This window comes from Rhinolophus sinicus, chromosome 13 (assembly GCF_057876585.1).
Source record: "Rhinolophus sinicus isolate RSI-liver-muscle chromosome 13, RSI-T2T, whole genome shotgun sequence".
Lineage (NCBI taxonomy): Eukaryota > Metazoa > Chordata > Mammalia > Chiroptera > Rhinolophidae > Rhinolophus > Rhinolophus sinicus.
Window position 1 is genome coordinate 9940532 of NC_142513.1, and position 25478 is coordinate 9966009.

The window sequence follows — 25478 nt, forward strand, 5'->3', positions numbered from 1 at the left end:
AAAGAAAGATCGCCCTTGGAACTGCTTTGTGTAACTGAGTCATATTCGAACGCGATTGCCCTAACACCATGATTCTCAGCGTTCATAGATTTCCTGATTATTATTTACTGGGTACTTTCTGACATTCGAATTGAACGTGCTTTGTAAATAGCCTTGGCGTACAGGTGCAGTAAAATATTAATTGAAACCTGAAAATGCCATGTGTTAAAAACCTCCTGCACTCAGTCATAAGACATTAACGGATATTTGATGATCCAAATGGAAGTCTTCATTTCCCTGCTCTACTTGGAAGGGTGGGTGGTGGGCAAAACCAGTTTAAAAATACAAACTCTGAAATGGAAGAAACCAACTTCTACCAGGCTACAGGCTGTTGGGATTTCCAGAAATGAGGGCCCTTTCTAAAAGTCTTCCATTTACAAATTTCCAGTCTTTTCTGGAGACACACAAGTGTGAATCTCAGATATGAGAAAGTAGAGCAAGTTGTTTTCTGTCTCAGCTACAGCCTGATCCATTTTAGATTTTGTAAAGACTGTGTGTGGCAATTCTAATCCAGAGTAAATTTATGAAGTCTCTGGATATACTGTTGAGGGTTCATCATTGGCAAGCAAACACTAATGCAGTTTAAGGACCCATGATGCAGGAAATACCTGGAATTTGCCAGAGAATGTATGGGTGACTTAACAACCTGAGACTGTTTTCCTCGTCCCGTTTTATTTTTAGGTACTTTTACCCATTTCCAGTGCCACCCTTACTCTATCAAGTTGAACTTTCTGTGGGAGGACAGCAATTTAACGGGAAAGGAAAGACGAGACAGGCCGCGAAACACGATGCTGCTGCGAAAGCTTTGAGGATCCTGCAGAATGAGCCCCCGCCTGAGAGGCTGGAGGTAAGGAGAGAACAGAGTTGAAGCTCCTTAACGCTTTGGGCAGAGCAGGAGGGTGGCATGAAAGACATCATCTCAAGTTACTTTTTCTAAGAAGATGCATTGAGAGCTGCCCATCATTTTTGTTATTTGGTAACTACAAGATTTTGCCCCTGTAGCTTTCTGGCCTTTTTTCTCCCCCTTTAAAAAAGAAAAAAATTCTTAGCAAGAAAGTCAGATGCCTTCTTTTTCATTCTATGGCATAGTTTTGAGTGAACATGTTATTATAGAAAACTTGTGACTCAGTTGAGTTGTGAAGAACATACACGGATGAATTTTTTGGTGCTAAAGGTCATGCTTATCAGAATCTGCTGTGATTTATGCTACCAGGTTCCAGAATTTTCTGAAGCCATTCTTGACCAGCCACTCTTCCTTTATAATATTAAAATGCCAGTTCTCTATTGTGCATAACAAACCATCACAAAATTTAGTGGCTTCAACACCTGCAGGCATTTATTTTGTTCACAAATCTGCAGTTTAGGCAGGGCTTGGCTGGGGGAGAGCTTGTCTCTGTTCCACATGGCTTTGGCTGAGGCCGCTCTGCAGGGGCGGGAGGATCCGCTTTCAAGACGGCTCCCTCACACAGCTGGTAAGCTGTTGTTGGCTGTTGGCTCTGAGCTAAGTGGGGGCTCCGGCCCAGGGACCTCAGTTCCTCTCTTCCTTAGTTAACCTGTGCAAGGACTGCTGACACGTCCTCACGGTATGATGGCTGGGTTCCAAGAGGGAGCATCCTAAAGACAGGAAATGGAAGCAGCTGCCTGTTTCCTAAGCCCCGGGCCCAGAAATCAGCACATGACTTCTCCCGTATTCTCAGAGTCAAGTAGGCACAGAGGCCAGATTCAAAAGGAAGAGATAGAGAATCGCACTTTTTAAAACATTCAGGTAAAATTCACATAATATAAATTCACAATTTTAACCATTCTAAATCTACAATTCAGTGGCTTTTCATACATTCACAGTATTGAGAACCCCACTTCTGGATGAGAGGAGTATCAGAGAATTTGGGGGTCGTGTTTTAAAACTACCACAATAGGAAAGGACTGGAACTCTTTGTGATTAAATAGGAATATGGGTCTTAGCTAATCAGTGACTCCATGCCATTGAGGGGCCAGAGCATTAGTGAATATCTCTGGTAAGGTAGAATCTTAACACGTTGCGTACGGATCACGAGACTCTTCACGAGGGATTTAAACCCCGCCGTACGCAACGTGTTAACACCACAGGTCCAGAAGAAACCCACTAAATAGAAAACCTTGAGATTTCATGATTCTGTTGCATCATGGCATGAAATGCCACCTAAAACTGTCTCTGCAAAGCATTTATTTTTCCTCAAGAATCAAGTTCACAAAGAACAAGAAGATCTTGCACACAACCTTGGTGTGATAGGTGTGCCCGCATGGGGACCTTGTCAGGTGCTTGCTGAGGTCCACTGTGTTCAGTTGCCCCCCAAGGTCCTCCAGCTCGGACGGTGCTCTGTGGCGTCAGGGCTGGCCGCACAGGAGGATTTTGTCTTTGTGTTGTTACAGTGCATTTCCATCTCCCAGTGTCATCACACATTTTAACAGAGACAATGTGTTTCCAGGGTCCACTGAGGACCAGATTAAAAAGAGCGGACTGTAACTTAGAAGAGGAGAATGTAGTGAAGTTAAAAGGATGGGCTTCTCTGGGGTGAGATTTGATAAAACACCAAGAGGTGGTGTAATCTGAGTTATTTTGGAGGGTTTTCATTTTCCTACCTGACTTTGGTGCTAATCGAATTAAAGTTGGTGGAGTAGATATTTCTCAGTTCCTTCTAGCCAGCAGGTGGTGAAAGATCACTGAACACTGGTTTGTGGGTTTTCTGCTTCAGAATCACTTGAGAAATTAAAAAAACAAAAAATCCCTTGGCCCAGCTCACACAATTCTAGTACAGTGGGTCTAGGGTAAGACCAGGAGCCTCTTTTTCTTTTTAATGTACTCTTGGAGTACTCCTAACGCATGGTAAGGGTTTGGGAACCACAAGCCCTGAGTGTTATCAGTGCTTCCCAGGCAGTTTTCTCCACATTGAGTTCTCCTTGGAAGTTCTCACAGTACTGCTAGAAAGGGAAAGTGCTGTTGGTGTCTCGGAGGTTGGCTCAGGCCTGCGGCCCGCAGTACACACGGTCTCAGGCCCACGGGGCGGAGGCCGCAGTAGGCAGGTTCTCCTGGGCTCATGTTAGGTGTGTAGGGAGATTTGCCAGGAATAATGCTCAGATCTACCTGTGCCATTGTTGCCTCCTTTTTGCCCCTTTTCTAGTTCTGCATAGTTTGAAGCAGAGACAGTGCCCTTCAGAAATGGCTCAAAGACTGACCTTAACCAGTGCTCAGAAGCGAGAATCATCAGCTAGGATAAGACATTTTCTTTGGAGTCAGACACGAAACACTTGGCCTTCAGCCTAAACAAGCTGCCCCTGACTTACCAGGTCCCCTGGTAGGTGGGTAGGAGAGGGTAAAGAGAGACATTTTCAAAAGATAACTTTAATTTTCTTTTCTTACAAGTAATGCATACGAACTATACAAATTTTAAAATTCAAAAACAAGTAAAAACAAATGGTTTATAAATTGCCACTTGTAAATAATCACTATATAAACATTTTGATGGATGTCAGTGCATTTAGAAGTAACTTCACAGAAATGGGATGGTATTGTATGGAAACCACCCTTTTTCACTGAAGTGCTTATCATTAATATGTTCTCGTGCCGTTTCCTTACAGTTCCATGGAGGACTCAAATCCACCATGTAGCTACACAGTTTTTAATGGCTGCAGGGTGCTCCATTGTATGCACGTACCAGTCTGTCTTTTCAACAGAGGCTTGGTTATTTAGGTTGTTCGCAATTTTTCCTGTTAATAAAATACGTAATGAAGAACATTGATGTAGTTAAATCTTTGTGTATGTCTCTGGCTATTTTTGTGGGCTTCAGCCCTAGAAGTAGAATTGCACCCCCATGTAGGTGGCCAAGTTCCCCACCAGGAAGGTGGTACCATCTTAGACTTCTGCCAGCAGGGCGTGAGCAGCCTGTTTGCCCACGGCCTACCAGCATTGGAAATTGTCCTTTTAAACAAATTGTCATTTCTGCTGTTGAAAATTGTAGAGCATGTGATTGTGTGGTGGCTGAATTCATCCTCTCTAGAACATAGCCAGTAAAGACAGCAGTTTCTGTCTACAAGGCTGGTATAGTCTGGTCGCTTGATGACAGGCCTTATACCAGGCCCTCTCCCTGTGGAGCTCAGCTTAATGGAGCTGACAGATCGTAACATGAGTATCATCAAAAAGTGCAGTGAGTGCTAGGATGGAAAAGTAGCAAGTGTTATACGAGCATAAAATGTCTTGTTTAGAGTGGAGTAATGGTGTATTCAGAGAAGTCCTCTGAGGAAGTCGCTTAGCTGAGACTAAAGATGAGCAAAAGAGCAGAGGAGGGAAGTACATTCCCAGCCGAGGGAGAAGATTGTGCAAAGGTCTTGAGTTGGGAAAGCGCTTTTATTTTGTTTTTAATCTAAGGTTTGCGCTAATAAAGGATGACGTATTCAGTGTCTGAGCTGTTCGGATAAGACGGTCATAGCTACAGTATCTGTAATGTATCAGTAGGGAAATGGTTTAATAAACGGATACCTTTATCGAAGGGAGTACCCGAGTGTGGTGAGTCTGTGTACGTGGGCCTGGAAGGAGGCCCGTAATCTGTTGGTTGGGGGAGGGGGAGTTCAAGATTCAGAGCTATTAATTCTATGTATAGTGTGATCCTGGTTCTGTTTAAGGAAACAAAAGCGCCGTGAGAGTGTGTGTGTGTGTGTGTGTGTGTGTGTGTGTGTGTGTGTGTGTTTGATTGTGCATAGTTTCTATCTGGAACGTTATATCAGACTTTTAAAGTAGTTTTCTCTTGGTGGTAGTGGTAGAAGACTGACTTCAAAATTGTACTGTTGGAAGTTTTTTTTAAAAAAATACTTTTGTAAAAATAAATAAATGCAGCTCCTTATCTTCACGTGGGCCAGGGACATATTTAGGTAGAATTAAAACTGAAATTGGAAACCTTAATCCTCATTATACAGTCAGGGTCCACTGGGCTCAATTTTCGTTTTTGAGCCTTGTTTTCCAAATTCTGAAGGGATTTACATTGCATGACTTTTACTCTTTTTTTAAAGGTCTTATGAAGAACAAAGAGAAAACATACTTTTTCAAATAGAATAAAACTCATTCTGTCTTACAACGATCATATTGGTCCTTTGAACCCTTTCATAAATCTTTCCATTATGGAATCTTAATTTTTCTGTGTTTTGAAATATTTTTGCTGTTTGTCATCCTACATACCATTTCAGTACTACTCATATATTCCCAAATATATTAAGCAAGACTAAAATAATAAGAAAATGGAAGAAGGATGAAATCCCGAGGTGGATGATACAGTAGTAAAATAATTGTTATTATTGCATCGTCCTTTAATGCTCTTACTGTATTGCCTAATGTACTACATTCTTTCAAGAAGATACAAAAGAAGGCTAGAGCCACCATCTTTTTACTCTACTGTATTTAGCTTTCCTTGAACCCAGGTGAGAATTCAGAATTTTTCTTTTTCCATCTGTACTGGCAAAGAGAAGAGAATTGACAGAGGAAGACATTTCTGTGATTAGACAAATCAGAAGATGAATGCAAGGAGACAGGTAGCAGCACTGTAGACTGGTGGGGATGGTGAGATTGAGTGTTTAAGTAAAGTCTCAGAAGGTGAGTCTTCAGGTAATAACCTTACATAAATTTTCTCAAACTCAGGAATCAGCTAGTGAGTAATGTATTTCTATGGTACGAAAAGGAAGTGTCTTCTCTTCTGGTCACTCAACAGGAGGGACTTCATCACACAATATTTTTCAACATGAACCCAGACCATCCTGTTTTGATTTTTTAAAAAAGTATGTGTGACAACATTCTTTCATCTTTTATGATGTTGGGCCACCAGAATTTATTTCTTGTCACCTGTTGTCCACAAAATAAGTGGGCAAATGCAAAAGGAGGCATATGTGCAAAGGTGATTGGAAGGAAAGGTGATAGATGATATAACAATGAAAAAAGTGGTTAGATTGGTCCTTCTTTGGGGGGTTATAAATCTAAAAATGAAAGCATTCTGTTTTATGGAACAAAGAAGATGGCTGTTCTCTCTTTAACAAAATTATGAGTCAGGTTCAAAAGTAGTGTGTTTTGACAATAGCAGAAGAATCAGAGTCACGAAAAGCTAGGACCTATTGAAGATGGATTTGAAATCTTGCATCGTTACAAGTGGGCTGTGCTCCAGGTTCAGGCTGCCAGCTGATGAGCAGTTAGCTTAGCTGCATTTAAAGCACCTTGCCCGTTTCAGGTGCATATATATGCCTTCCACACTACAAACCTGGACTAAAAGCTTGGGTTTGCTATTTTATGTTCTTATTAAAATCTCTAATGAAATGCTTTTTGTTATCCTTTATTCTGTATATTATTTGTAAATGCCTTGAAACGTAGAAAAACAAGAAGCGTCTGTTGGAGCCAGATGATCAGTGGTGATGACTGTTTTTTCCCGGCATACTGAGGGTTAAGCGTGGTTCAGAGTGTGTTTTTCTTCTCTTAATATTGCCTAGATTTTATTGCTGAACCATACTATGGGATTGATGTTAACAGTAATTCCCACTTCATGAAGGTAAGACTAAGGGCCTACTACACTTTCCCCATCTTACTGGGAATGGTATTTGTGAATTTGTTTTGAGTCATTTGCTGCTTCCCCCATTGCAACATTTTGTCCAATCCAGATAATATCAAAATTATTTATGTAAAAGAGCAACATACTCTCAATTCCAAGTAAATGTATATCTTTGTTTCCTGTTTTGCTTTTTTATTTTACTGGCTGCTTTGTCCCTCTTGAAATTCCTTTGGAAGCAATGGCTTAGAGCAGTGAATCTCAACTCTGGTTGCTAGTAAAATCACCTGGGGACTTAAAAAAAAAAATACTATAAATAAAAGGGGTACCCAGGCCCGACCTGCGAAAATTTGAGTTCAGTTGTCTGGAGTGGGACTCTGGCATCTGTGTTGGTAAAGCTCCCAAGTGATTCTAATGAGCTAGCTGTGGTTGAGAGCCACTGGCTTAGAATTTAGAATTTAGCAGTAGGCCATTGTTTCCTATCAGACTTATGTGGAACCTCAATATATAAAGCAGAAACGTAGCATCTCATTAGTGTAGACTTAAAAGCTTGAATTTTATAATATTTATTAAAGCAATCACTTAATTTGTGAATTTTCACAACACAGAATATATTGTTTTCGTCTGTTAAAAAAAACATGGCTGGGAAAGATACAGTCTCATTTTAGAGTAGTGGTTAACTCTGCCATGGGAAGTAGAGTGAGGAGGGCTCCGTCCTGTTCCTTAAAAAAGAAACAAAATTTAATGTCAATAGTACTTAATGTTGACATTTGTTAAATCCAGCACAGTTGCCTGTTACATTACTATCTGTACTTTAAAGTAGATCATAATTAAAAGTAAAAGTTTAATTGGGCTGGTATAATGAACAAAAAAATTTGAAAATTGGGGTACATGCATGGCATTTGATGTCTTATATCAGCTTCAGCATCTAGTTTATTTCCAAATTTTGTTCTGGTTGCACATAAGGAAGACATTCTCATTGACACAATTACTTAGCATGAGAGTGGACTTTTTTTTTTTAAAGCTCATTTATTTAAAAAAATCTCTGGATACTCTTCAGATGAACAGCTGTCAAAAAACCTTGCTGTGCACAAAAATGGGTTAACCTGTCAGCACAAGTTAACGTATTGACAGTCTCTCGTGTGTTAATATTTGGTGTGAAGCACATTTTTTTTGCTTTAAAAAACATTAAGATAAAATACACATAGCATAAAGGTTACCATTTTAACCAATTTTAAGTGTATATAGTTCTGTGGCATTAAGTCTGTTCTCAATGTTGTACAGTTATCATCACTGTCCATTTTCAGAACTTTTCATCATCCCACATAGAAATTCTGTACCCATTAAATAATTCCCCTTGCTCCCAACCCCCACCCCCTGGTAACCTGTATTCTGCTTCTGTATCTCTATGCACTTGCCTATTCTAGACACCTCAGATAAGTGGATATTTGTCTTTTGTGTTTGGCTTATTTCATTTATCTTGTTTTCAAGGTTCATTCATGTTGTATCATGTTTCAGAATTTCATTCCTTTTTAAAGCTGAATAATATTTCATTGTATGGATATTCCACATTTTACTTACCCGTTCATCTGTTGATGGATGTTTGGGTTGTTTCCACCCTTCAGCCATTGTGAATAACGCTGCTGTGAACATTGGTGTACAAGTATGTGTTTGAGTCCTTACTTTATTCTTTTGAGTATATGTCTAGAAGTAGAATTGCTGGATCATATTGTAACTCTGTATTTAACTTTTTGAGGAACCACCAAACTTTTCCACAAGAGGTAGCAACATTATACATTCTCACCAGCAACCTACAGGGGTTGTAGTTTCTCCACATCCTCACCAACACTTGTTATTTTCTGTGGCCATTCTTGTGGGAGGGAGGTGGTAGCATTGTGGTTTTGATTTGCGTTCCCTAATGATCAGTGGTGTTGAGCATGGTTTCATGTGCTGCTTGGCCATTTGTATATTTTCTTTAGAGACATGTCTATTTAAAATCCTGTCCCCATTTTTGAATTGGGTTGTTCGTTGTTATTGAGTTGTAGGAGTTCTGTTTATATTCTGGATGTTAATTCTTTATCAGACATAATTTGCAACTATTTTCTCCCATTCTGTGGGTTGTCTTTATTCTCTTGATAGTGTCCTTTGATGCACAAAAGTTTTAAGTTTTGATGAAGTCCAGTTTATTTTTTTTCTTTTATTGCCCGTGCTTTTGGTGTTATATCCAAGAAATCATTGTCAAATCCGGTGTCGTGAATTTTCCCCAATGTTTTCTAAGAGTTTTATAATTTTAGCCATTATGTTTAGGTCTTTGATCCATTTTGAGTTCATTTTTGTATAGGGTGTAAGGTAAGAGTCCAACTTCATTTTTGTGTGTATGAATATCTGGGTTTCCCAGCACCATTTGTTGAACATACTTTTAAAAATCGGTAATTTATTTTTTTTTTTTAAGTTTAAAATGTATTTAACAACTAAATTTCAAACAAAACCTCTGTGGAACCCAAGCCTCATAATGCACCTTGCTTGAAGATTTCTGGCTTTAAGGATTCACCCATAAAAGGCAGGCCCTTTTTCTCCTTAGGACTTAAACAACAAGAATAAAAGTGTGTTTAGCTTAATAAACCACCAGAAATGTTATGCAAATAATTTTGACCAGGCAGAGAGTGAAGTGAAATCAGATTGGAAAGAAGACATTAGCATCATAGAAAGGAGAGACGGAGTTACAAATAGTGTCTGGGATCAATGTACTTGTACAAGATTATATTCTTGATTATATTAATGTTTGTTTTTTTTAAACTTCAAGTTTTATTTCTTTTAGTTACAGCTTGAAATAATGGTCCAGTGTAGGTATAGAATCTACCTGATAAACGCAAGGAAATGCACAACAGTTAAAATTCTGGATAGTCCTGTACACACTGTCAGGCAGTTCTAATCTTGGAAATAGGATTTTAGAAATTTTTTGATTAAAGAGTCCCAATAACATGAGAAAAAGCAGGTTTTGGGGCACTTGGCTGTTACCGAGCTTATCTCATTTCTCCTGTTATCATTGCAGCGCACATGGAATCAGTTATGTTATCTGCACGCACAGAGGTCTCTCCTCTGCAGTCCCGCCCCTGGCTGGAGGACTATAAATGAACCTCGTTATAAAGATAGAATCCCAGCCTTTGTTCAGGAGACTTTAGTAGTTTGCACCTTGAATTTTTGCCAGCAGCTGGGATGAGATCCTTGGCAGTTTTATAATTGTTCAGCTGCATCCTTTTGAAAAAAGTGGTTTCCAGAGACTTTATGTCCAGATAAGAAACCTGCATACTTAGGTGGAGAGACTTATATTTGAACTTGCCTTGTCCCACAAAGACCTGTCTATATTTTGATTTTTTCCAAAATGTGCGGCTTGCCAGTCCTTGAGGGGAGCTTTGGAAGTCACTCTTCCTGAGCAGCCAGCGAGCTATCTTGCTGTACCATGATTAGGCTGACTCGTACCTACAAGTCTGTTATGTGTGCATTGTCTATGGTGGATTTATGAGGTACAATCTGACCCAAGTGTGTGATAGGAGACTTTTTTCTTTAACCTTTTAAATTCACTGACACACGGAACGCGTGTGGCCTTGTTCACTGGTTTAGCGCTCGATCCATAAAACCGAGGCTCAGTGCTTTTAAGGTTTATCATCACAGCTGAGATGTTGATGGTTTCAATAAGAGTTGACCACTAAACAATTATTCTTCCTTTAGGTGAATGGAAGAGAATCAGAAGAAGAAAATCTCAATAAGTCTGAAATAAGTCAAGTGTTTGAGATTGCACTTAAACGGAACTTGCCTGTGAATTTTGAGGTAAGCTTATGTTACTTGTAGGACTCTGTTATACAGTACTGCTGGCATTCATCACTGGGCTTACATTTTTCCTAAATAACATTGGAATAATCCCATATATGTGAACCTTCACATTTAAGATTCAGACTTTATATTTAGCAAAGCACTATTCTTCTAGGAGTCGTGAACTTAGGGGCCACTGTGGATCTCTATAGACGGTCCACGATGGCCTCCGTAGGTCAGAATCTCCTGAAATGGGCTGAAGAGTATTGTGTTTATGTTCATATGTATTCTTCTAGGGAGGGTCCATTATTTTCAGAAGACTGTCAGAAGCTTCTTTTACCCCAAAATGTTAAGAATCTTAAATAGTCCCTAAAAATCTTGTCAGAGTAAGTTTAAAAAGGACATAGGTTTTGTCATTGTTCAGTTCACCCATTTAGTAACTTCATTTGTTATTGGAGACTTTATGGTCTAAAAACAATAACAGTTGTGAGTTGAAAATGGAAAATAAGATCCGTTAGTACACGTTTCCTTCAGACACAGTGAGTCCAAATCGGTAGGCAGGTAAGGGAGACATTTGTGGAAATTTCCTTAGTAGTCTGGCAAATTCTTTCCTTTGATTTCCATGCTTGGTTAGGTCATGTTTTAACACACAAAGCAGATTTGTCTGCCAGTTCTTTGGTCAAAGTTATAAAGACTATATATTTAGTCTTCCAAAGAGCTTTAAACTCACATACTGTTACTTTAGGCAAATGTAATTTGCAATGGGACATCTGCTTAAAGCAATTTAAATGGTTCATAAACTTTTGTAGCATTTTTGCAGTTAGATCCCCCAAATTTCATGCCTGACTTTCATACAGTATATACCTTCTTATATTATGTGCTAGCACCTTAAACTGGCTTCTGAGTTCAGTCCTTAATCCACCAGTGGAGTGATGATGATGGTTTACCTGCCTGCCACGGGCCATAGGTAGGGGTGGGGCGTTGCACTCGGATCACAGGCCATCCCACGTCCTCCCACACCCATCCCTGGCCCGCCAGACCAGGTTTCTACTGTTCCCCTTCCGGAGTGCTGAGCACCAGGTGCATCTAGGGATGGTACCTTCTTACCTATCCCTTCATCCCTTCCAGCCTTTCTCCCTCTGTTGGGGGTGGAGTGTGGGGATTGGGGAGGCGATGAGACAGGACATACAGAATGACAGGGCTAGGGGTTGGGTGGGAACTAGGTGGGAGATTCACCCCAAGAAGCCACAAGGTTTCCCTGTGCACCCATTGCAGGAAAGGGAGGAAATCTTCCTTCTCTCCTCCTCCTGAGCGATTAGTATGGAATGAGGATGGGTTTTCAAAGATTGGAGGGAGTGGTACCAAGATTGTGGGAGTCAGAGATGCCTGGCTTCCTGGGTCACGTCAGGGTTACAGAGATGACTGCTGGGCCCTGGGAAGCTTGTCACCTGCTCACACTAGTTGCCGCCTGACCTGAGAGTCACAGCACTTTCTGGAACTGTAATGAGGAATTGCCGTTTGAGGGTTGGCTCTGTGGGATTTGGGGGCCAGATTGCTTCCATCCTACTTCGTTTTCATTTAGGTTTCAGATTTGTCTTTCAGAATTGTGTGCAAGAACAGGTATCACATAGCAGGGAACTTGTCAGGTAGTCACATAAAAAAATTGTGGGATTGCCCTCTGGTGGTAAATATCTTCAAAGTAATAATTTAAAACATTACTATTTGTGTTCAGCTCATAGCATTGAGTTTGTTAATATGAGTACTTATATTAAATAACTCTCATATCAAAGGTTCATATTAACTTACATTATTAGTTTGGGCAAGAGCTTCCATTTTTTCCCCCCACAGTTCTGTCTCTTACACCTGGAAGATTGCGTAGCATATAGTGGGTGCTCAGGAAATGTTTATTGACTCAGTGAACAGAATAGTTGTGTTTTTCTAAAACTAAGTTTTTGGTAGTAAAATCTCTCACATAGGAAACTGGGTTAGGTGTTTGATATAAGACAGGGGCCATTCATACAATTCTTCAGGAAAATGTATACAACTTGATTTTTTGATAAAATGTATAGTTTTAGTTAGGAAAATGCAACGGTGCTGGTTGATACAGTCATTGGGAGGCAAGTGTGACTTGATCACAGTAAATGCATCCGAGCTCAGACTCTAAATGTCGGTGGCGGGATTGTGGTGTGAGTAGACAGTGAACATGGTGGCTGAGGGGCTGGGGTGGAGCTGGGGATTTGAAGTAAGCCGTAGGGCGGCTGCTCTTAATTTGCAGACTCATCCGAGGACATGGAAAGCACTGTTCAGGGCCGGGGCATTTTGGAATCGTGGTATGTGAGGGCCCTAGGGGGCACCCCAACGTCAGTCTGCAGGTGCCTTGCAAGCTGGGCCCTCCCTTCCCAGCATGCCTCAGCCTTTGTCGGCCAGTCAAGGCCACTCTGAGGTGCCTGCATTCCCCCCTGGGAGCACAGCAGTGATACACACACTTTTTCATATGCTTACTCGTCATTTAGAGATCTTGTGAAGTACCTGTTCAAACATTTTTTAAATTGAGTAGTTTATCATTTTATTGACTTGTAGTTCTTTAAATATTCTGGATATAAATCCTTTGTCGGATACATATATTTAAATATTCTCTCATTCTCTAGGCCCCACTTTTTAACTTTTTAAATGTGTTTTAATCTGCAGTTTTTAATTTAGAGGAATTTGGGTTTTTTGTCTTTGTGGTGTCCTTTTGTGTTCCAGAACTCTTTGCCAACATCATTGTTATGAATTTTTCTCCCGTTTTCTTCTGAAAGCTTTATAGTGTTTAGCTTTTACCTTTAGGTCTGTGTTCTAGCTCCAGTTAATTTTTGTTTGTGGTTAAGTTCAAGATCATGGTTCAGTTTTTCCCCACGTGGATATCTAGTTGCTCCAATACCATTGGTTTGGTGTATTTGCCAAAAATCAGGGGACAGTATATGCAGGTCTATTTCTGCGTTCTCCCCGTGGTATTGTCCCTGTGTTGACCCTCCCACAATGCCACGATGGCATAGTGGCTATAACTTCAGAGGAAGTCTTGGAGTCTGGTAGTGTAAGTCCTCTTAGTTCTTTCCAAGGGTGTCTGGGCTTGTGTAGGCTTTGATTTTTATTTTTCTTCTGTGTGAGTATGTAATCACTTTAATACGCAGGTTTCTGTTCATATTCCATTTTAGTGTTTTTCCCCATCTTTATTGATTTTTACATTTTTACTGTGTAAAACACTAAACTGGTTCCAAAAGTCAAAACTATACAAAAAGATACATTCAGAAGTGTCATCTCACCTCCTTTCCCCTCTCCCTCTCACATACTGTAGGGAACTAATTCCATTGGTTTCTACTTTATCCTTCTTGTGTTTCTTTTTGCAAAAATAAGAATATAAACACATGTGTCGGTTTATATATATGTATACATATATGTAAAATCCTTTTCTTAACACAAAAGTTAGGGTACCTTATATACTCTTCTGCAGTTTGCTTTTTGTTACTCTCGGCGTTTAGAGGTTTTCTTATTCTTTTTTACAGCTGCATAGCGTTCAGTGTTTAATAAGGTCAATCTTTGCTGGAGGCTCAGAGCAAATATTAAAGTTGAACTCTCTGTGCCATAATTATTTCTGGGCTTTGCTGGACCAGCTTCCTTTCTGCCATCTGCAGTGGATAACCCTACACTCAGGACAGTCTGTGACCCTGGGGAGATGTGAGCCATTCTGATGGGAGGGTGGGAGTAGAAAATGTTCCCCTGTTCCATGCCTCACTGTCTGGGACTCATCAGAGCCAAGAGCATCAACAAGTTGGAAAAATACGAGGAAAGGGAAGAAAAAATATTCAGTATTATCACTGTTTCCTTATGCTGACATTTACACTCCCTTCATTTAATGGGTTTTGACCTTCATCCCCGTTATGAATGTTTTCATGTGAAGTAGCGTGATTACCAGTGTGCCCTACAGCTCGTAATAAGTGTCTGTAATGCTTTCACTCAGTCTTTCCCTCTAAAACAGGTCGCCCGGGAGAGTGGCCCACCCCACATGAAGAGTTTTGTCACCAAGGTGTCGGTTGGCGAGTTTGTGGGGGAAGGTGAAGGGAAGAGCAAGAAGATTTCAAAGAAAAACGCTGCTATTGCGGTTCTTGAGGAGCTGAAGAAGTTACCGCCCCTGCCCACAGTGGAGCGGGTGAAGCCCAGAATCAAAAAGAAAACAAAACCCATAGTCAGGGTAAGAAATTTCCCGAATAGAGAGGGTATTATCATTGCCCATGGATGATTGGACAGCTTAGACAACTGGTTGCTGACCCCAGTGAAAGGGGAAGGACCTAACATGCACACACCAGGTCTGGGAGACCCTTCCTACAGGGGCCACCTTGTGTAGGTCTCTGGGGAGCTGCAGGTTGGGCAGATAAGGACACTGAGCCAGGTTCAGTGGGGGTACCTGCAGGCACATGCGTGCGCACACCCACCCACACACACGTCTGGATGAGTGTGTGCTCCCAGCCCTGTGATCACAGCTGCAGCACCCATCTGCTGGGAGTGGTTAACTGTGTCTCCTCTGTCTCACTGACCACTGCGCTATTGCAAATGTGAATGACATTCGTGGCAGGAAGGACGTCTGGGAGCAGGCGTTGGGAGTGGCACACTTCACTGGACACCTTCCCGCTCATTTGGATTCTTGAGACCTGCTAACGGATCTCTCAGAAATTATATTACTCCATCCCCAGAGAAGGGACAGGAGTCCATTTGGGCACGTTTATGAATGTCAGTCAGGATTGTCAATATAGTTTATGCTGTATCAAGATCCACATTTTTCTTACGCACGAGTTAGCGTGCTGTACATATAAAAGTGAGCATACTTTGCAGTTTCCTTTTTTCGCTTAACAAATCCTGGAAGGCATTCCTTACCAGAGAGTGGGTGAGGATTCTTTGGTGTTGAGACTGGCCACTGTGGGTCCTTAGGGTCTTCTTTCCACGTGGTGTCAGCTTAATATTCTTTTGAGTATTTTTTTAATGGTTTGTGGATTTTGAATCATTGTTAAGAAAGCTGGGAACCCATTTCATAATACAGAGTTTTGGGAAGTTTTAGGAATATGGTTCTATATGTTTTCTACCTCTTCATTCATTGTCGTGTGTTGAAATTTCTTGTTAAAAAGCGCACATCGCAGTGATGCTTGCCTACTCATAGTGAAGTGTTGATGTTGGTTTGCTGAGAGGACCTTAAAATCACCTCAGATCAATCATAGAAAATCATTAAGCATCTTTCAATTAAAAAAGATTTTCAAAAGATCAGATTAATTCTGAGCCATTAGATTAGTATGAAAGTGTTGTCATGTCCTGACCTCTGAATTGGCAAGGTCCTTTCTGTGACTAACATGGCACACGGTTTCTACATTCCTTGTTCCTCAGGTGCAGAGCGGCCCAGAATATGGTCAGGTGATGAACCCGATCAGCAGACTGGCCCAGATCCAGCAGGCGAAGAAGGAGAAGGAGCCGGAGTACGTGCTTCTCACCGAGCGCGGCCTCCCTCGCCGCAGGGAGTTCGTGATGCAGGTGAGTCCGCGAGGATGACCAGCAGCCCTTCTCTGGCTCATCGCAGCTCAGAGCCTGAGCAGATGAGGGGCCGATGCCGTCTCAAGGCCGGGTCCAGTGTGTCGGCCCAGAGGGCCGCTCCTGCCACCAGCATGACTGATAGTGGGGCCGTGTGGCTTGCGGTAACTTGATACCTTAAAGCATGTCCTTGGCTGCTCAGCACAGGTGCTGCTGTAGCAACAGGTAGGAGCCCAGGCAGCGCGCCGGTTTAGCAGAGCGCTGGTGGTGGGGTTGTGCGTGGGTTTTCTTTCTCATTACATCTACTTGACGGTCTGTATTCTTTTCAGAAGGTAAATTTTATGAGTTAAATCAAAGGATCTCTTCCCTGCCCCTCCTAATCCTGCTGTAGAATCTGGACTCCAGGTTGGCTGTTCCTCCGACTGGGGACACTTCAGATTAGTACAGAGCTTTTCTCCTCGTATTTAACTTACTAAACATTTATTTCCATTGGCAGCTTAGCTTAAGTGGTGATTTGAATTTAAAAGTATTTTCTGGTAAAACCCAGAATACTTAACTCTTGGGTGGCACTTTACAACTGAAAGCATCATTACTTAGCCTGACGTGTTTCACCTTCCAAGTCGGAAGAGGACTGATATGTCCACTTGGAGAGGAAAGTGCAGCTTGTGGAGAGGGTCAGTCGTTTGCCCAAGGTCACGGCGCTGGTAGAGGCCAGCTCAGGAGTCAACCCCAGGCCCCTCCTCCCAGGCCAGGGAAGGTTTTCTTGACTCTCTCAGTTTTGTGATGTGGGGCTTTGGTTTTGGTCTGTGATCAAGACCAGCTGGCAAGGGGATTGTAAGCAGTGGTATGTGTTGGAATTTGTTTACCAACCAACTCTTAGGCGAGGGTAGTGTGGCAGCAATGCGCGCGCGTGTGAAGTTCTGTACACACCCACATGCATACGTAGACATATTATAAATTTCACTGACAGAAAGGATGTGTAAGGCAATTTGTGAATAATATATAATATATGTGTAATACTCTATTGTACATTTCATACATCTATCACTCTAGTGTGACTGTCACTGACGATGTTATAAAATCAGACTGTACATAAATGCTTCATTGTTCTCCAGGTTGCTTATGTCATTGACAAATGAGTACTGGTTGATCTTTTTGTTTACATTAACAAGTAAGATGAAAGTAAAACAATAAAGACTTGTTGGAACTTCACTTATTTGTAAACAATATGAGTGACTTCTTTGCTGAATCAGAAAATTTTCGAAGATGGGAAGAATTCAGGTTTTGTACTCGTTGCAATGTCCAGGCTGAGACTTGATACGCTTTTAAGCACACACTGCGTTATTAGCCTTTTCTCCATCGCTTAAGTCTGCAGTAGAGAAGTCAACAAAACAGCTTAACTCTTGCTTTTAGCAGAATCCTGTGGTGTACCCACCATGGCCATTTCCAAGCTCTCAATGTGGAACCTGGTCATGGAGGCGGGAAGAGACGGGCGGCAGGACACAGTTACTTCCATCCACAAATACAACAGGTGTAATGAACTTCAAAAACACAGATAATTGTAAAATGTAGTCATATTAGGAAGTGATGAGTTTTAAGTATTCATCTCCTCTGTTAAAAGTATTTACTTAGTTATAAGCTTATACAACTTACTGTTTAATAATGGCTTTGTTTAACAACCAGCTTGCCCGGTTCCTGAATATGGACCGCTCCGCTCCCGCAGGCTGATCCAGGCCAGCCCCGGGCAGCACCCGGAAGCCGCCAAGCTTCTGACCTTTGCCGTGTGCTTGTGCCAGCACACCAGTTCCTGATCGGTCTTTGCTCCGCAGGTTTGAGCACTGACCTGAGTCCTGCCTTCTTTCTGCAGGTGAAGGTGGGAAACCACACCGCAGAGGGCACGGGCACCAATAAGAAGGTGGCCAAACGCAACGCGGCCGAGAACATGCTGGAGATCCTTGGCTTCAAAGTCCCGCAGGCTCAGCCCGCCAAACCCGCCCTCAAGTCCGAGGAGAAGGTGAGGACTCGGGGCTCTGTCTCTGCGCTCATTGTGAGATGACCTTCTCTCCTCGTCCTGGGGGCTCTGGCAGCTTGGGGCCAGGCCTCAGGCCCAGGCCTCATCCTCTCGGCAGTGGAGCAGCCCTGCTGAGCAGCCTCTTATCCGTGTGGAGCATTATAACGTGGTCAGGATGGGAGGTGCGCGTCCACGGCTACAGGCACAGCCCTGGCTTGAGTCGTAGCTGTTCCAGTATCTGGTCTGGGACTCTGCTGGAGGGCAGCTTGCTCCTCTCCATTTGTGGGATGATGGGTAATTGGGCTTGAAGGTAACAAAATGTGTGATTCCATTATTTGTGCTCTTGGCATGAGGCCTGCACAAAAGATTCATCAGCTTAGGCTTTCATTAGTTGTGGAGCGGGCTTTGGATTTTCTGTGACTCTGAGACAGTGTGATTTTAGAGTCAGGGCCAAATCCATACTTTAGATTTGAGATTTCTTTTTCCTTATAAATTCAGCACTAGATAAAAAGAACCCCGTATTGAAAATTTTACTTCTGCCAAGACTGGCAAGCAGTGCCCTCAACGAAAGCCTTGACTGACCTAGTTTCTAGTCACTGAATGGTCCTGTCGGGATAAACTTGAGAAAACCCGGGGCTGATTCAGTCACCTCTGCCAGTTGGATCTGCTGGGGCCACACAGTTAATAATTGGGACCCCAGACACATATCAGAGAGTTTGCATAGGTCCTGGACTTGGCTTTGGCTGTTTCATTCCAGCTGCTTGTAGAGCATTCATAGGCATCCTTACCTTTTCAGAAAGGAGACCTTGTGTTTGACAAAAGTTTGATCCAGTAGCATTCCCTTGAAGTTTGTTATCCCTAGAAATGTCACCTTACCTTTTAATTGGCTGTCAGCTCCAGGAAACTATTGTTTAGCTGCACTCTGAAGGCTGCCTTCCCCACCTTGGGCTCTACCAGGCTGGTGCCTACGGGCTCCTTCTGATTTTATGTTCCCCTCGCTTCATGTGAGTGCAGAGCGGGGCTCAGCCTTCAGTCCCGTGTACTTGGTCAGCTGCTGCTCATGGACAGGCTGGTGTGGGCGGGGGTGCACTGGGGGAAAGCTGGGGGCTCTGCTCTGCCATGGGACGCGCTGGGCGTCCAGGCCTTGGGGCAGGGCTTTCTGCCGATTGCCTTCTCATATTTCAGAAGTGGAAAAACCTAAGATTAATGCTGGTTGGAGTTTGCAGTTGTTTTAGACAGCAGGAACTAATTTTTCAACTCATGGCCTTTTTTTTTTTTTTTTTTTTTTTTTAAGACACCCATAAAGAAACCAGGGGATGGAAGAAAAGTAACCTTTTTTGAACCTGGCTCTGGGGATGAAAATGGGACTAGTAAGTGTGATATTAACGTTGTCTTGATCTGAATGTGATTCTGGGGTTTGCGTGGTTCCTGGTCATAGCAAGTGCCCAGTGGATGAGTTGCCACTGTGCTGTTTGGTTCTGCGCCATCCCTGGGCCTTTGAGGGCACTGAGGGAGGCCTGGCTTGGGGCTTCATAACCTTTCCAGGCCGGCAGTGTGTGTGGACTTGTGTTGATTTGTCTGTGTGTCCCTCCCCAGGCAATAAAGAGGATGAATTTAGGATGCCTTATCTTAGTCATCAGCAGCTGCCTGCTGGAATCCTTCCCATGGTGCCTGAGGTTGCTCAGGCTGTAGGGGTCAGTCAAGGACATCACACCAAAGATTTCACCAGGGCGGCTCCGAACCCTGCCAAGGCCACGGTAACGGCCATGATAGCCCGGGAATTGTTGTATGGGGGCACCTCGCCCACAGCCGAGACCATTTTAAAGAATAACATGTCTTCAGGCCACGTACCCCACGGACCTCTCACAAGGCCCTCTGAGCAGCTGGACTATCTCTCCCGAGTCCAGGGATTCCAGGTAAGGGGCCTGAGCAGTGCGGTCCGGGCCGCAGTGCAGTCTTCTTCTTTGGGGTTCTCTGAGGGAATGAAGTTTGTGCCTTGGTTTTTAAATCAAGTTGTCTAGGGGGATGGATGAGGGAAGCATGGGGAGAGGGTCATCCTGAGGAAGGGTCGGGAGGCATGGAAAGTATTACAAGCCTGTATGGTACAAGAAAATCTTGACCTTTGGTAATAAAATGGAAAAATCCAAGCTAACTGTAGTAATGACAAAGCCTCTCATCTACTGGTAGCTGTCAGTTAGATTTCAGTGAGAAGACATTCATTGTGCGGGCCTTTTCTGCCTGGTAGGAAAGGACATGGCTTCTTTCAGACCAGATTTTTTAGTAGACATCTAGGTTCCGGGAAGATTCTGGAAGCTGCGGCCCTGCTCTGCATGCAGCCCTTGGTGCGCCTCTGACAGTCGCTGTGTGGCCATGTCAGGCTTAGACCTGGGGAGAGCTGTCATCCCCCTTGCTGGGCCAGAGCCACGGCCGGTGCCCGTGCATTCACCGCTTCCCTGCCCTTGCCTCAGTTTTCTTTTTCCTCCTTAGGTCGAATACAAAGACTTCCCCAAAAACAACAAGAACGAATTTGTATCTCTTATCAATTGCTCCTCTCAGCCGCCTCTCATCAGCCACGGCATCGGGAAGGATGTGGAGTCCTGCCATGACATGGTGCGTCCCCAGTGGGCCGGCTCGGGCCTGCTGCTGGCTGCAGGCGGGTGGGTGGACAGGTGGAGGGTCTCCCACAGACGCGACTGTTTGGTAGATTTCATATTTTGAAGACTCTTTTCTTAGTTTACTGGATTGATTCCTCATTGTATTTATCAGAACTCATCGGCTTTAGCCAAGCCTTCCTTCCCTTGCCCACGCTGACGGGGGCGGGGGGGTGGGGGCCCTGGATCCTGGATGCCTTCAGATGTCATTCAGTTCACCTCTTACCAGAAGGAGGACCTGCAGGCCCAAGTTCTGGCGGCTTTAGAAAGCCTCTTATTGTCACATTCTGTTCCGATGAAATTACTGTTGTAAGAAATACTGAAACTGAAAAGAATTGATTAATCTACATAAACTATAGTATATTCACCTGATGGAATAGAGTGCATCCATCAAATGAATGTCCTGAAGATAATGTATTCTAACAAGGAAAATCATAGGTTTTTGTGTATAAGTAGGAAATACAATTCATATAGTCCAGTTACCATAGGGTTAAAAATACCGGAAGGAAATACGTAACAAAATTAACAGTGGTTGTAATTTGATGAAATAACCATGGTAATTTGTCTTTATTTTAAAAACTCAAACAGTAAAGAAAAGGGTTATTTAGTGGGACCACCTGCTTTGTTGTTCGATAGAATCCCTCCCCTCCTTAGTGAGTGTCTTATGTGTGGGCCCGAGCAGTGGCTGTGGTTTGACTTTTCTTTTCATCCCCCCACTAGGCTGCATTGAACATTTTAAAGTTGCTGTCTGAGTTGGACCAACAAAATACAGAGATGCCAAGAACAGGAAATGGACCAATGTCTGTGTGAGTGAACTGATTTTCTTGGAAAGGCAGTTCTGTTCCTCGTTTTTGTTAAGTTGAAGCTGTCTGCTCAGCTCAGTAGTGAAACACCACTTGCCTTAGTCGCTTTCTGTCCCTTTCCCCTGAAGGGTTTCCAAGTTTGGGGCAGAGAGCTCCACTTTTTTCTTCATTTTAAATTAAATTTTGAATAGGTAATACATTTGCATGGTTCTGAAATCAAAATTATGGTGTGATAAATCTTGCCCTCATGCAGTCCCCGTCCGTCTTTCTCCCTACCTCTACCCAGAGGTCACATTTTTATGAGTTTCTTATATATCCTTCCTATGTTGCTTTATGTAAATATAGTTATTTCTTTCCTTCTTTTCTTCCTTTCCCTCCAAGAGATAACATACTGTCCACACATTCTCCTTGTTTTTTTCACTTGACAGTATATCCTATGAAATCTTTTAATCCAGTTATTATAAATTGGGACTTGTGCTATTGAACTTCTCAGTGTCTGCTAACTTCCTTTTATTTATTTTTTATTTTATTTTATTTTTTTATTGGGGAATATTGGGTAACTGTGTTTCTCCAGGGCCCATCAGCTCTAAGTCGTTGTCCTTCAATCTAGTTGTGGAGGGCGCAGCTCAGCTCCAAGTCCAGTTGCTGTTTTCAATCTTTAGTTGCAAGGGGCGCAGCCCACCAACCCATGAGGGAATTGAAGCGGCAACCTTGTTGTTGAGAGCTCACGCTCAGACCAACTGAGCCATCCGGCCACCTCTCCGGCAGCTCAGCGGTAGCTGTCTTCAATCTAGTTGTGGAGGGTGCAGCTCTCTGGCCCATGTGGGAATCGAACCGGCAACCCGTTTGTTGAGAGCTCATACTCTGACCAACTGAGCCACCTGGCCGCCCCCACTTCTTTTTATTTTTAACATGGGCTTAATTCTCTTAAGTTTCAAAAATAATGTCATTTTCATTTTTATTTCCTTAAAGGTGTGGGAGATGCTGAACCTCTTCTGGCCATGAACCATTATAAAAATCCCAACATATACTGAAACTGCTTTGAAAATTTGGAATTTCTGATACCTCCAGTGGGCCGAGAAGACATGATGGGTAAAGAACTGGAGACAGTAGTGGTGACGAAAGTGGGCTCACAAGGAGGCAGCCGTGACTGTGCTCGCATGTGCTATGGTTTGTCCCCACATGGCAGCAGCTGCTGCGGGGGTGGCTGAGGTCTGCCAAGCAGCCCTGGCTCAACTGGGCAACCAGCAGGTCCATGCCCTGGGCACCTCACTGCTTGGTTTTGGGTTGTTTTGTTTTGTTTTTCTTGTTGAAAGAAGAAACAGAAAACAGTATGACCCCCCCCACCCACCCCCCACCTCCCTACCTGGCTCACTCAAATACTTGGGGACAAACCCTGGACACGACGCTGGAGAGAGGCCTTAGACCAGCTGGTCCTAAAGCTGAAAGCAGCAGAGAAAAATCCAATGCTTCCTCGTCAGCGCAAGCTCACTGTGCGTTGTGCTGCGGCCCATCGCCTCCCGTGGTCCCCACACCATCACCACTGCTTTCTCTTCCAAAAGAGATATGTATTCTTAGTTTCATTATTTTCTTTCGATTGAAATGACACTATATAAATTTTCATTTGAGCATTTCTCAATTGTATCTAGTTACATAGCAGTTTAGAAACTTTTCTGAGACTGACTTTATCATTAGTCTAACCGGAAAAGATCATATCCGTATGTATGTGGTTATACGTTTTTATTTTATTGGACTAACCCAGGACCATTTCAGTGATGCAAATTGTGTGCCCTCTGGTTTAGCTGAAACAGTCCTGGACTTCTCAGAAACCTTGATGAAGTCTCCCACAGTTGTATAAATTGGACGATTTAGGAATTTTAAACTTTAAATGATCATTTGGTTCCTTTTCTATTTCATTTTTGTTAATGCAACAGGACTTAAATGAACTTTGATCTTTTAAAGATTATTAAAAAATTGTGTGCATATGCGTAAGACTGTTGAGGACGTAGCTTTCCCGACACTACAGGGTGTGATTTCCGGGGAGTACTTAGAAAACACGGAAACGCAGATTGACTCTCCTTGAGTGCTTTAAACTGTGGTTACATCCCCATGTAGGGCCGAAGAGAATGCCCCATGTTTATCTGCAACTGTTGCTTTTGATGTTGTGCTGCTGTGCACAGAAGTGTGTGCAGTGAGGTCCTGCTTGGGTCGGATGAACAGCACGGTAGCCTCGCGAGTTACGTACTGCTTCACTTCATTGTTTACGCTGCCATTTTTTCTCCCCATGGAATGTAAGTAAAACTTAGTATTTGTCACCAATAAATGGTAATACTAAATTTTTTTTTTTGTTAATTTATTCTCAAATGCCACTACTGCTAAGTTGGGTCCCCTCCCAACTTGTCTCCTACCCTTTTTTAAGAAAAAACTTTGTAATGCTTGATTCTATTTGGGCAAAATTCTGAAGATCTGAAATAACTTTATATCAAACCATTGATCAATAAACAGCTACTAATGAATTTGTGGTCCTGTTGAACAGTAACTAAGGGGAAGATGTGAGTGAGGGCACGGAAGCACGGTGTGCGTGGGGGGCGTGGCTGCCAGAAGCGTGTGGGCACCAGGTGAAGGAGAGGCCTCAGAAGCTGACATTGCCGTGCAGAGAAGTGACCCAGAGACTTCCCGATGCCGTGAGTCTCCACTTTCCTCAGGTGCTCTCGGAGGAGTGAAGGGGAGAGGTACTGCATTCTAGCCTGCTGGCGGGGGCTGGTGTTTTCTTTCAGTTTTAGGAGATGCTTTTAGGGTTGTTCAGTGTAAAACCAGCCTATGGATTGCACTGCCAGGAAAACCGGAAGTGATTAGTTACGGGAAAATGCTGAGTAGAGAGGACTCAACACTGCGGGGACTTCCCCAGCCCTAGATTCAGCCATTTATCCAAGGAGCCCTGGTCCCCTTTAGTGACAGACAGCACCTGGAAACCAAGGTCTGGGTGCTCTGAGCACTCATTGCTACAGGGGTGTTGTTTCTAGGTCCTCTAAACAGACAGGAAAGGCATGTGTGTATATGTATGTGTGTACCATGTTTCCCCGAAAATGAGACCTAGCCAGACCATCAGCTCTAATGCGTCTTTTGGAGCAAACGTTAATATAAGACCCGGTCTTATTTTACTATGATATGGTATGGTATGATATATGATATAATACTGGGTCTTAATATTAACGTTCGCTCCATAAAACGCATTAGAGGTGATGGTCCAGCGAGGTTTTATTTTCCAGGAAACACAGTATATATGTACACACACATCTATTGTCTATATGTATATTTAAAAGCTACTGTTTATACTGATACCTCCAGTACCTCTGGGTTCTTCACGGCCTTCCCCTTTCTGTTCTTAGTACTTTCTCCAACATGGAGATTGTAGCCATTCTCCCAGCCTTGACAACCCCCCACCCCCCACTTGCCACCTGTGGTTTTAGGTGTCTGCTGAGGGCGCACTGCGTCCTCCCAGCTTTCAGGTCCTCTCTCAGGATGCTTGTTGGTAATGGGACGCAGTCTTAGAAGTAATTCAGAGCTTCTAGTTGGCTGTTGCCAGTTGTCCCTCATTGACAACACTCCAAAAGGGGAAATTTCCACTTCACATCAGGGATATTGTCAGGAAAGATTCTTTGATAAGAGGGTTTTTGGAAGGCGATACATCTCTGGCTTCTTTGAAAAGATGTCCAGATGGGATGTCCTTGAGTGCTCTTCGAGTATCAACTTGCAGACCAGCCTTGGCCATGAGGCAGCCCTGTAGCTGTCATCTGAGCATCCACTCACTGCAGTAGCTGTCTCAATGGGCTTTGAGAGAGCTGCCCGGGAACCAAGAGTTTGTGCTCATTTTCATCCCAACATGATCTCTTTAAAGTTGCAAGAACCTTTGAGCCCAAACTAGGTACTTCTGCCCTTGGGACAATATATGCAGTCCTGGTTTTCCGACTGTAGGCAGAGTAGCAGACAGGAAGGCACCTGAGAGGCAGGTCTGAAATAAAGATGGTGTGAGTCAGCCACGCTAAGGCTGGGTGTCAGG

General features: G+C 43.1%; 1 protein-coding gene across 10 annotated transcripts in view; it reads left to right on the forward strand.

The window, feature by feature from the left end:
- Positions 1 to 23934, forward strand: part of STAU1 (staufen double-stranded RNA binding protein 1) — a 47551-nt gene extending 23617 nt beyond the window's left edge. For 5 of the 10 annotated variants that reach the window (XM_074317187.2, XM_074317183.2, XM_074317179.2 and 2 more), the window contains 10 exons: positions 721 to 886; positions 10323 to 10421; positions 14401 to 14631; positions 15813 to 15956; positions 17821 to 17967; positions 19259 to 19334; positions 19561 to 19880; positions 20452 to 20574; positions 21336 to 21421; positions 22391 to 23934. In XM_074317187.2, the coding sequence (XP_074173288.1) occupies positions 721 to 886; positions 10323 to 10421; positions 14401 to 14631; positions 15813 to 15956; positions 17821 to 17967; positions 19259 to 19334; positions 19561 to 19880; positions 20452 to 20574; positions 21336 to 21421; positions 22391 to 22406 (1408 nt within the window). In that variant the 3' untranslated portion in view covers positions 22407 to 23934. The remainder of the gene's footprint in view (positions 1 to 720; positions 887 to 10322; positions 10422 to 14400; positions 14632 to 15812; positions 15957 to 17820; positions 17968 to 19258; positions 19335 to 19560; positions 19881 to 20451; positions 20575 to 21335; positions 21422 to 22390) is intronic. The other 5 variants (XM_074317184.2, XM_074317186.2, XM_074317182.2 and 2 more) reach the window with 1 other exon arrangement.
- The last annotated feature ends 1544 nt before the right edge of the window (positions 23935 to 25478 follow it).